The sequence below is a fragment of the Poecilia reticulata genome, linkage group LG5 (assembly GCF_000633615.1).
Source record: "Poecilia reticulata strain Guanapo linkage group LG5, Guppy_female_1.0+MT, whole genome shotgun sequence".
NCBI classification, from domain to species: domain Eukaryota; kingdom Metazoa; phylum Chordata; class Actinopteri; order Cyprinodontiformes; family Poeciliidae; genus Poecilia; species Poecilia reticulata.
In genome coordinates, this window is record NC_024335.1 from 19,963,134 (window position 1) to 19,974,325 (window position 11,192).

An 11,192-nucleotide genomic window follows, 5' to 3' on the forward strand; every position below is an offset into this window, starting at 1 on the left:
CTGTGTGGTGAACGGTAATACCGCAAATAACAATGCACATCTCCCTAAACATCCATGCACAGTGGTAGACACGCGGTGCTAGACATGACCTGAACACAGGACACGTCTAGAATCCTGCAGCATGTCTCCCTTAGTGGGTTAAAACATTACAGCAGCAGGCCCTTAGCCACCGTAAACAATAAAAATACCTAACTTAAACTCACATAGTTTAAATTTGAGATGTTCCGCCTGAAATTATCCTCAATTTCTGCTCCCCTGCCTCTTTAGGTGAAGTGCTACCACCGACGGAGCCGAGCGGCTGAGAGGGAGGTCGTGTTCAGAGTCCAGTTCCACACCTGCACAGTTCACGGAGCACAGCTGTGGTTTGGAAAGACGGAACTAGACCTGGCCTGCACAGGTACAAGGCGTGCATCCCCGGAGCATGCTAAGAATATTCAGCATCTCTGCAGCGCTAAAATGTTTTGATACATGTTACGAATGAACAACTAGCAGTCCTGTTGTGCATTTGTGTTGCTGACTTGACGACATGAATCGAGAGCCACTTTCTCCTCTGACCATTGTAGTGTTAGAGTGGGCCCTAAAGCAAATGGCAAACAATGACGTCAGCTTAGATGACAAGAGATGCTTACACATGGAACCTCTTAGTTGCAGTGTTAGTTACAGAAGTCACTCAGTGCAAAATGCTGACACATGTATAAAGTATGATTTATAGAACAATATTGCCCACAGTGAGACTTCAATTTCAAAAGGAAAGCTTTGTTTCAGATGACAGCCGTCTCTGATGTGTTCTGCTCTATTTATTAAAACCATTCTCATTCTTTCTGCTCTTCCTGTTTTCTATTCTAAAAAGAGTAAAAGCAGCATTTATTTATTTATTAAGTTTGGTTTTTCTGCTTCATAGATCTCACCCTCCGGTTGACATTTTTTCTCACTCTCTGCGGTTATGCTCTGGATATTTTAGTCTCCGTCTTTGTTCCCATCTTTCTGCAGATGACAGATTCCCTCCAGACGCTACGGTGGAGTTCATCTTCGCAAACAGTCCAGAAAAACTCAAAGGTATTTTCATCTTTCTGTCTGTCACTGCACATATTTGTATATTAAATTGTGGTTTGTGTTCCACTTTGTTTCAATAAATATGCTTTAAAAGGTCGAGAATACCGCAAAAACGACTCTTCTGTTAAAGTAGACTACAAAACCTCAGACCCAGTGGTCAGATGGGATTCCTATGAAAACTTAAATCTTCACCATGAAGACAGCATGGAAAGTAAGAAACATTCAAACTAGAACAGACTCAAAACTTGATGTTAAAATCAAAGGTAACATAAGTTTTGTTTGTCTTCACCATTCCATCAGATATCGCTCACACAAGAGGCCCTCTTGATGGCAGCTTGTATGCACAAGTGCGGAAGCGACGCGGACCAGGTGCAACTTCCTCAGCTGCTTCGCCAAATGGATGCCTTACTAGCAGCCCAACTGTGAAACCCCAGACCCAGTCTGCCTCCAGACCACAACCATTCGCATTCAATTGTAGTCCCAGAGGCTCTGCAGTCTCTTCAGATCGACTGAGTGAAACATCTCTGTCGGTTGACTGTTCTGAGAAAGAAGACCCTGACTGCACACCTAGGAAAGAAGATGTGGAAGATAAGGCAAAGGAGAAGAGGAGACAGAGAGAGAGGGATAGAGAAACAGCAATTTTGGATGATGGAGATCCTTCAAGTCCAGGGGTTATGAGACAAGAGCACTCCTGCTGTGGTCAAGCAGCTGCAAGATGTAGCAACGCAGGATGGGAAGGGGACAGAGATCTCTGTCTTCCCAGTGGTCGATTTGTTGGGCATTGCAACAGCATTAAGAAGCATCCAAAAAGCCAAACTCTGCCAGCCCTACCCTCCAAATCTATGTCTCCTCCTCCCCAATCAGCCATTATGGAGCTCTGCCATCGCCATAGCGCTCACCCTGTAGCTGAGTTAACATGGGAGCGCCCAATCCATCCTCCATCCCTGCCCTGCCTCAACAGGTCTTGCTACCTTTACCCAACCCCAGAACATGCCCTCGCTCACAGTCACACTTTGCCTGCTTCAAACAGATGCTACCTCGGAGAGGAATGTCGCCTCTTACACTATCCCGACCATGGATCATGCTCTCACCCATCCCTCCAACCGCAGCCTGGAAGCCCTTACAGAGAGGTTTTCGTCAGTTCGCCCAAATCTTCCTCCTACTGCCACTGTCAGGACTGCTCCAGCAGGCGAGAACATCCATCAACCTCAGCTAAAGTGTTCCAACAACTGCACTCAGACCAAGCTGAAAACACACACTGGCCAAAAGGAGCTGGGGTACAACGGTTGAGAGAGGCACCTCTACTTTGGGAAACAGAAAAGTCATGGGAGCTGACAGGAAAAGCAGAACTCTGGCAATGCAAGTCACCGCTGCCGGCATTTCATCTCTACCACCCTACTTTGGAGCAGGTCTCAAACCTAGAGCAGCCTAGATTTGCTATTGCACAGGATCAAAACTACCCCATTCCTCAGTCTTTGATGGATGTAAGGGATGGAGCCAGCAGTGGGTACCACACCCCTCTACAGCCCCGACACTCATGCCCTTGTGCTCCCTATCAGTCTTCTCCATCTGAAAGCCGTGAAAGCCGGGGTTATGCCTCAGGATATCACTCTGGATCAGCATCACCTATGCCAGCAAATAGCCCGTCTCCAGGAAGGGGAAGGCTGCCTGATATCCCTCTGGGATCCAGAGATCAGTCACACACTGAGCAGCACAAAGGTGAATATTTAATTGTTAGGAGTTTGATATCTTGCTATCAAATTTAGCCTGCATTGTTGGTTCTAGTAGTGTTTTCTATATTTCCTTTGTTTCACAACTTAAAATCTTTCCTGTCAAAGTGGAAAAAGCCAAGACTGTTGCAGAAGATGATATACCTCAAGACTCGGAGAGTAAATCTGATGTTCGCTGTCAGTCAAGCACCCCCGGAGGCGACTCTGATCATGACTACACAGTTATTGGCCGCAGCAGCCCAACTCACACAGAAGACAGGTTGGTAAACCTTTTTGTTTAGATATTTTTTGACACTGGTCCACGTCTTAAGATATGCATAAATGCTCAATTTGTCCCATATTTTGCTTTTTTTTTTTTTTATTAGTGCGAACACTGATAGCTCCAATCAAAGCCTAGAGGCTGGGACCCTTTTGGAGTCTGACACAAATGCAAGCAAACCTGTCACACCACTATCAAACAAACAAACCCAGAGTTCAACAGTAACTGCAAATCCTACAAAAACCTCAACAGAGCCATTTCTGAAAGGCGATAATGAGCTTGCAGTTGCTGAGGTCAAAGGAAGTTCAGATGAAAAGACCAAATCAAACGTTTCAAACTATGCCACTGTCATCATCTCTCCAGTCCAAGTCCAACTCAATGGGACTGCCCTTCCAGTAAATCTTTCATCTGACTGCAGTAAAAGCTTGAACATGAATCCCTCTAATAATCTAAGTTCTAGTCTTTCCTCTCCTACCTCTTACGGCTCAACAGATAGACAGTCTTCTCCTCAGCGCTTCAGCTCTGCTAATGACAAAGCAGGACGAAGACTTATCCCAGACCAAGACATCTCAGCAGACACTAAACCCCCTTCACCTGTGCCAGATGGATACCATACACCCACCTTCCCCTTAGCCTCGTACTATTACTCATTGCTAAATGTTCCTCATGTGCCATACACTGGGTACACTGCCGTAACAATCCCCGCCATCCAGCCACCACTTCCCGAGAAAAAACGATTTTCCTCCACAGCAGTGTCCCCGAACGGACATATTGCTTTACTCCACACTTCCTCGTGTCCTTCGCCAGGGCACCATGTTACTTTTTCCCCTGCTGTGGGAGATCAAAGAAGGGAATCTGCACAACACAGCTACACGGAAGAGGCAGAGACTAGGGTCAATTCTAAGTTTGTCCAGGACAGCTCCAAATATTGGTACAAACCAGGCATCTCCAGAGACCAAGGTAAGGGTCACAAAGATCTGAGAAAGCACCATCCATGTTTTGATTTATTATTTTCAAAGAACCTGTAAATAGCGTGGTAAGGAAAAAGTTTCCCAGGTCACTGATTTGTCTTTTCTACGACAGCCATAGCCGTGTTGAAGGACAAGGAGCCAGGGGCTTTCATCATCAGAGACAGTAACTCATTCCATGGGGCTTATGGCCTTGCTCTTAAGGTGGCCACTCCTCCTCCCAATGCCAACATCACTGGAAACAAAGGTACTCTTTCCACACTTTCTTTGCACATTAAGTATTTATGTATTTCTTTACTTTATGTAATTACATATAAAGTCTATGGGTCTGTCTGTGCTGAAAACGTAATCTACCCAAAGAACAACATCCTGATTATAAGCAGCTGGTTTGAGCCTTTGTAGGGCGGCTGGACTCAGATAGGCAGAAGACAAGGGACGGATGACTAGACTAAAACTAACAAGAGAGTGAGAGATAAGAGGGCTGCACATCCTTTTTGACATGTAATTTATTTATGGTTACATCATGCTGCATGACCTGTTTTTGTCAGTCCATCTCTTCTTGTCCCTTACAATAGTGTATATCAGACAGGTCTGAAGTTGATCCAGCTGGTGAACACCACACACACTCCTGACAGCATGACAGCCTGTCTTATTTTTTTCCTCTTTTTCTCCTGTTTCACAGGAGACCCTGTGGAACAGCTGGTAAGACACTTCCTCATCGAGACAGGGCCACGGGGAGTGAAGATCAAGGGCTGTCAGAATGAGTCCTACTTCGGTCAGTTATTTTGTAGAGCTAACTGTATCATGCTTAACATATTCCGTTTTTTTTATGAGACGTAAAGCTGATTAGTTAAACCTATAAGCCTTTAGGTGTTGTTATTTAATTGGTGCCCCATCGAGCTGCCTGTATTCATTGTTTTAATCTCTTCAAATCTGTCACTGCTGTGAACGCTGTTTGTTTCTTTTGTTATTCTCCCTTTGTCTCAGGAAGCCTATCTGCTCTAGTGTACCAACATTCAATAACTCCCATCTCTCTGCCATGTGCCCTCCGCATCCCAGACAAAGGTAGTATTTTCAAACTCAAATCTAGGTATATTTTATAAATCTGCTACGAATGATGCAACAATTTTATTTTTTGGTAAAGTAGCTAAAGTTTACCATATTTCAGATTTGGTTGGGGAGCTTCAGGAGATGCAAAGTGCAACAAATACTAGTACTGCTGCTGACCTCCTTAAACAAGGAGCAGGTACAATATAGACTTATTCATTGCATGGTGCAGTTTTCTTTTTTGTCTTTGAACATCTAAAACTGCTCGAGATGTATGTTTGACCTCATGTACATAATTTGCATTTTTACACTGATTTAGCATGCAACGTGCTCTACCTGAATTCGGTGGAAACAGAGTCTTTAACGGGGCCAGAGGCTGTTTCCAAGGCGATCAAGTGTACGAAGGCTCTAAGTCCACGCCCAGTTCCAACAGTGGTCCACTTCAAAGTGTCTTCACAAGGGATCACCCTGACTGACAGTAAAAGAAGGTACGTTTTGTGTAGTGATCATTTTTCACATGGTTACACACACATAGATCAGTTTGATTAAAAAACAGCAAACAAATGTAAGACGTGTCATGACAAGCTGTCCTGATAAAACGTTTTTGCCTCCGCGACTGATACTACAGTCTAATTCTTTGAATTCTGATGAAGACATCCCTAGCAAACATACATAATCCTCATGCAAATGTCAAAAAGAGACTTGTCATGTTTTCTTCTTTGTCTGTGCAGAGTGTTCTTTAGGCGGCATTACCCAATCAGCAGCGTCACTTTCAGCAGTCTGGACCCACAAAATCAGAGGTTTGAAAAAGCAAACACACACTGCCACTGCATTTTGTGAAAACAAAAAAAGTATCGGTCCGCATCTCTACATGCAGTTATTTATGTCTGCCGTCTTTAATGAATGTCATAACCAAAGTTCCCTTGCTGCTGCTGATGTAAAAGATGCCTTCTGTGTACTTTAAATTTTACTAAAACAATGTTTAGCATAAGTTCTACTTTCGAGCAGCTTCTCTGTGGTTTCACTATGATATATATGTACGTAAACTCTAATTTCTAACAAGTGTTTTTAGAAACTGACTCCTTTTTTTGTGTGTTTTTCATGTATCTGGATGTTTTGTCTGTGTCCCTGTATGTCCTTGCTTCAGGTGGACTAATTCTGATAGCACATCAAGCAAGTAAGTGCTTGTGTTGTGTTTTTTTTTGTTGTTGTCGCAGTGTGTTTGTAAGTTTTGCATGTCTTTTTGGCTCAATCACTTCTGAAAATAAATGTTGTTTTCCATCAGTTAGACAGGCGAGGGAAAGAAAATCTGTTTGAAAGCATGTGTTTGCATTTCTAACAGCAAAACTTACTCACAATTGTATGTATTTATTATTTTACTTTGAAGTCATTTGAAATGCCTCATCATAGGGCATAGTGTACACAATATATTCAGATAATTAATGGCTCCATTGACCCCTTCAAAAACCATTAAATTCAACTGATCTAATTTCCTCGAATGTCATAAGTGCTTAAAGTCAAAAAGCATGCAAGCTGCTTCTAAGAAAATAGTGAAAGAATTGGTCGCTCTCAGGAGCTAAGTGAATATCAACATAGTACCATAGGATTTCACCTTTTTGCGGATTGCCAAAAATAGAGCATGGGTTTCCAAGGTAGCCCGTACCTATATTTTCCGACTATGGTGGTCTCACGTTGCAGGTGAAACTGCCTATATAGATCCACAGCAGCGTGGTTTATTGCCCCCTCTCTTTTGCAGGATGTTCGGCTTTGTGGCGAGACGTACTGGGACAACAACAGAGAATGTGTGTCACCTGTTTGCAGAGATGGATCCCGAGCAGCCAGCTGTGGCAATCGTCAACTTCATCAACAAAGTCATGCTAGGACCACAGCTACGAAGATGAGCAGCAGAGTTATTGGAAATTATGCACTATTTAAGCATCACAAGGTGCTTTTGACACATTTTTAAATAAGTGGGGGGTTTTTCAGAAGCTATATTTTTCTTTGCCTTTATGCAGTTGAGCACTTTTGTGCAATGTCGTGTGACTGTTTTTGTATCACAATCCAATTTTATAGAATTTGTTTTTTTGCAGGATGAATTGTTTTGAAGTTCATTTGCCAAGCAGGAAATCGTATGAGTTGTTGAAAATGCCAAAGATTGACCTAACATTGCCAAATGAGATTGAAACATGAGTTGTTTTTCCTTTTAATTTTTTTAAGCATGTTTGTGTGATTTTTCTTTTTCTTTTATATCTTTACTGTGTTTCAGGCACTGCATGTGGTGTACAACTAAATATAAAAATCACATCAAAGGAAACTCATTTACCACATATATTTACCTAAAAATAGACTTTTAAAGCTATACAGAAAGAGGTTCATGAATGTGGACAATGTGGTAGAAAAGTAAGTTTCACTTTTAAAAGGCAAAGTGGTATAAATGCAGATGTTTTCTGAATGTAATGCAAGACAGAGAAGCGTAAGTGATTTAAAGAAAGGACTTTGTAGAAGCATAAGTCTCAGAAAATCATAGAAAAATAAAAACCTTCACACTAAAAAATATTTTTGACTACCTGGAAATAATTCATCTTTAAACATAGTTATCACACAGAAAAAAAGCATGCAATTGAATATAATATTGCAATTGCATTGATGGTTTTTTAACCCTTATCAGATAGATATAAGATGCATTTTATTTCTAACACAATCTGATATAACGTATCTGATACTGATTTCTAAATGTATGGGATAAAAGGTTCGCTTCTGTAATTACATGCCATCAGTTTTAGGAAACAGATATGACGTTTATATCTGAATTGGCTAACTTTGGAAAATCAGCAGCAAACCCCTTCAATAAAACTCAAAAAAATAAGGCAACACATTTGTGTGAGATGAAAATAAATAGGATACAATAGCTCCAGTTAGAGTAAAATATACTTTGACAGGTATCTCTTTTGATCTTTTATATACATATCCGTGAAAGAATTATATTGAGGAATGCCTTGCATTTCTTTGGAGAGAAATGCAACCTAAAACCAAAGTTCTGTTTTAATCATTTTTCCTTATTTTCTACATGTATCCCTTTGGTACTTTTATATGACTGACAGTATGATCCTTATTTTCATATGGGATGTGTATGTTAAAAAGTAATATATTTTAGGTATTTGATGTGTTAAAAAGAATGAAGGGATGATGCATGTCATATTTGACCAGAATATTAAACCAAGATCCTAAATTCAAATAGAGATGTGTGTTTAATCATTCCTGTGTACCATTTTACTACTTCTCAATTATTCGCCATCATGTTTTTCCATTCTATACTCCATAATGGGACATTTTTCACGGTCCAACCTTTCACATTAATGGTTGACTGGTTACATTCACTATGTTACATTTACTTGAGTAACTTTTGGTGAAACATTACTCTTCAGAATCGTTTTACTTCACATGCTTTTTGTTTTCACCAGAGGAATATTATTATGATCCATCACTGCTCTTACTTGAGTAAAATTTCAGGATTATCTGTACTTTTTCCCTGTTTTCACATGTGTTAATTAGGCCTACATACAGTAAGTATTGATTTCGCAAATTTTATGTTGAAGAAATTTAAACCTTTTTGGAAAAGTTCAACCTCAATGCTATTTATTTCCATACAATGAGAATAGCTGTTATCTGTAATTTCTTTTTCATTATATTTTTTAAAATACCAGAATTTCCACATATTTTTGTCTGATATCATTTCTAAATATTAAATCAATTATTCAGTACTTGAATTTCCTTTCTACCTGACTTTTTTTATTCTTGTGTGCTTACTCTGAAGGCTACTTTTTAGCTTTACTTGAGTAAAAATAAGTTGAAGTAGTGGTCCTTTTAAATGAGTACAATATTGGGGAGCTTTACCCACCTTTGTAGGTCGGACACTCTTTCCGAATGGGGATAAAAAGACGAGGTCCCACCGAGATTTGAACTCGGATCGCTGGATTCAAAGTCCAGAGTGCTAACCATTACACCATGGGACCAACTGCGTGCAGTCGCACCTCATATTGTGATATAAACCTCTAGTTTTGACGATGGGGCTGTTGTTACACGTCTTTCTACAGATAACCAAACATTGCATTTGTTGACGATTCGGAAGCTCTTTTTTAAAATTATCTGTTAGCTAACTTATGCTAGCTCGGCTAGCGTCTCGCTTAAAAATTGCTATCGTGTGAAAACGGCTTCCGCCGGGAGTGTGTGACATCCAAATGTCTGCAACACGCATTCAAAGAGAGGTTTACGTCTTTGTATTGACTACTGTGGACATAATAAAGCAATACTAAAGCAATACCAAAGAGTCGTGTTAAATAATTAGCAACAATGTCTTTCAGTTACCTTGGATTTTCATTATCTGTACTGGTTTCTGTTCAATTTACCAGAATAAAAGCGAGGCTTTCAAAATAAAAGTATGACTTATGTGGTGCTCGTATTCAGTCTTTGAACGTCTTCAAATTGTATCACGTTAAAACCAAAACCTTCAATGTGTTTTATCTGATAATTGCGAAGTGGAAGGAGAAGGACAAACTGTTTTCAACAGTTTTTCGTTTTTTTTATTTATTATTTATTTTATTTTATTTATTTATTTTTATTATTTTTTTAAAGCAAGGCTTGATAATAAAAACTATCCCAAACTTGAGGTATTTTACAGATCATTTTTCATTCCATCCGGGATTCAGCCTATGGCCAGTCTGGTAGAGCAGCAGATGTCAACAGGACAAATATTAGATACGCACTACTGTGTCAACAGCAGTGTCAAAAAGAAAGCCATTATTGACAGAAACTAAGTACATTGTTTTATTGCTGTCACTTTTAGACCAACTAGATTTTTCAGAAAGTTTGATCCCCCTATTTTGTGATAATAAATCATATTATCATTCTGTTTAAAATTCCCACACATTCATCTTGTCAAAAGTCTAGACTGTTTTAGACCAATGCGCAATATCCACAGTTCTCAGTTCTTTAGATGTGTCTAGGCCCAACAGTTTCATGCATTTCATTTTTATAAATATGAAATGCAATAGGGGCTGCACAGTGGCGCAGTTGGTAGAGCTGTTGCCTTGCAGCAAGAAGGTTCTGGGTTYGATTCCCGGCCCCGGTCTTTCTGCATGGAGTTTGCATGTTCTCACTGTGCATGCGTGGGTTTTCTCCGGGTACTCCGGTTTCCTCCCACAGTCCAAAAACATGACTGTCAGGTTAATTGGCCTCTCCAAATTGCCCCTAGGTGTGATTGTGTGTGTGCATGATTGTGTGTTCTGTGTGTCTCTGTGTTGCCCTGCGACAGACTGGTGACCTGTCTGGGGTGTACCCCGCCTCTCGCCCGAAACGTTAGCTGGAGATAGGCACCAGCAACCCTCTCGACCCCATTAAGGGACAAGGGTGCAAGAAAATGGATGGATGGATGAAATGCAATAGTTGCAAATAGACTGTTCCAGTCTGTGTCTGAACCTGGGTGATACTTTGTAAAGGCCTCCACAAGAACAGAGAAATTCATGCACCTCTCACTGACAGGTGAAAATACAAACTGACATCATACACCATTGTTGAAACTTGTTGAGACTGTCTGGGCAGAACCTTTTTTTTTAATGTGGTGTCAGACAATTATAATGTACGAGTGATGGAGAAGATGGGACATACGAGGACTTCCAAAAGTTCTGTACTAGAGTTGACGTGAAGTACAAAACGTCCTTGCCAGAAGCAACTTTGTTCTTGTTTTGGCACCACAGATAAACGAACAAACTTCTCTGTTTGTGCCAAACATGTATTGATGTTATGCTTCTTAATCTTCAGTTGCTCGGAAACAACAAATTATTTGTACTTGCTGGAATTTTTTTTTTTTTTTTTAATTGATAGGTAGTCATGAGTTTAAAAAGTCATAAAATTTTATGACGCAGTTTTTTCGCAGGGAGCAGCATTTGTGTGTTTATATCTTCCATGCATATATCCACTAGAGGGCGCTGTAAACACTACAGTAGAATGTGTTGTGAGCAGTAACGTTTCCATTTTGCAGAAACAGAAAAGTCCTCAGGAGGAATCTGAAGGATTTCTCTGTCTGCGACTTTCTCATCACATTAATAATTTAGATAATTATATATATAGTAACTATTT

General features: G+C 40.4%; 1 protein-coding gene and 1 non-coding gene across 4 annotated transcripts in view; one reads left to right on the forward strand and one right to left on the reverse strand.

Annotated features, from left to right (window-relative positions):
• Positions 1-8,292, forward strand: part of LOC103464935 (tensin-2) — a 30,673-nt gene extending 22,381 nt beyond the window's left edge. For 2 of the 3 annotated variants that reach the window (XM_008409348.2, XM_008409352.2), the window contains 14 exons: positions 268-397; positions 991-1,056; positions 1,148-1,264; positions 1,354-2,772; positions 2,892-3,042; positions 3,149-4,002; positions 4,126-4,257; positions 4,693-4,785; positions 4,998-5,075; positions 5,179-5,256; positions 5,377-5,545; positions 5,789-5,857; positions 6,205-6,234; positions 6,814-8,292. In XM_008409348.2, coding sequence (XP_008407570.1) covers positions 268-397; positions 991-1,056; positions 1,148-1,264; positions 1,354-2,772; positions 2,892-3,042; positions 3,149-4,002; positions 4,126-4,257; positions 4,693-4,785; positions 4,998-5,075; positions 5,179-5,256; positions 5,377-5,545; positions 5,789-5,857; positions 6,205-6,234; positions 6,814-6,958 — 3,531 coding nt within the window. In that variant the 3' untranslated portion in view covers positions 6,959-8,292. The remainder of the gene's footprint in view (positions 1-267; positions 398-990; positions 1,057-1,147; positions 1,265-1,353; positions 2,773-2,891; positions 3,043-3,148; positions 4,003-4,125; positions 4,258-4,692; positions 4,786-4,997; positions 5,076-5,178; positions 5,257-5,376; positions 5,546-5,788; positions 5,858-6,204; positions 6,235-6,813) is intronic. The other variant, XM_008409349.2, reaches the window with a different exon arrangement.
• Positions 8,293-8,998: 706 nt separating this feature from the next.
• trnaq-uug (transfer RNA glutamine (anticodon UUG)) lies at positions 8,999-9,070 on the reverse strand. The gene has a single exon. It is a non-coding gene; the product is annotated as a tRNA-Gln (tRNA).
• Between the last annotated feature and the right edge of the window lie 2,122 nt (positions 9,071-11,192).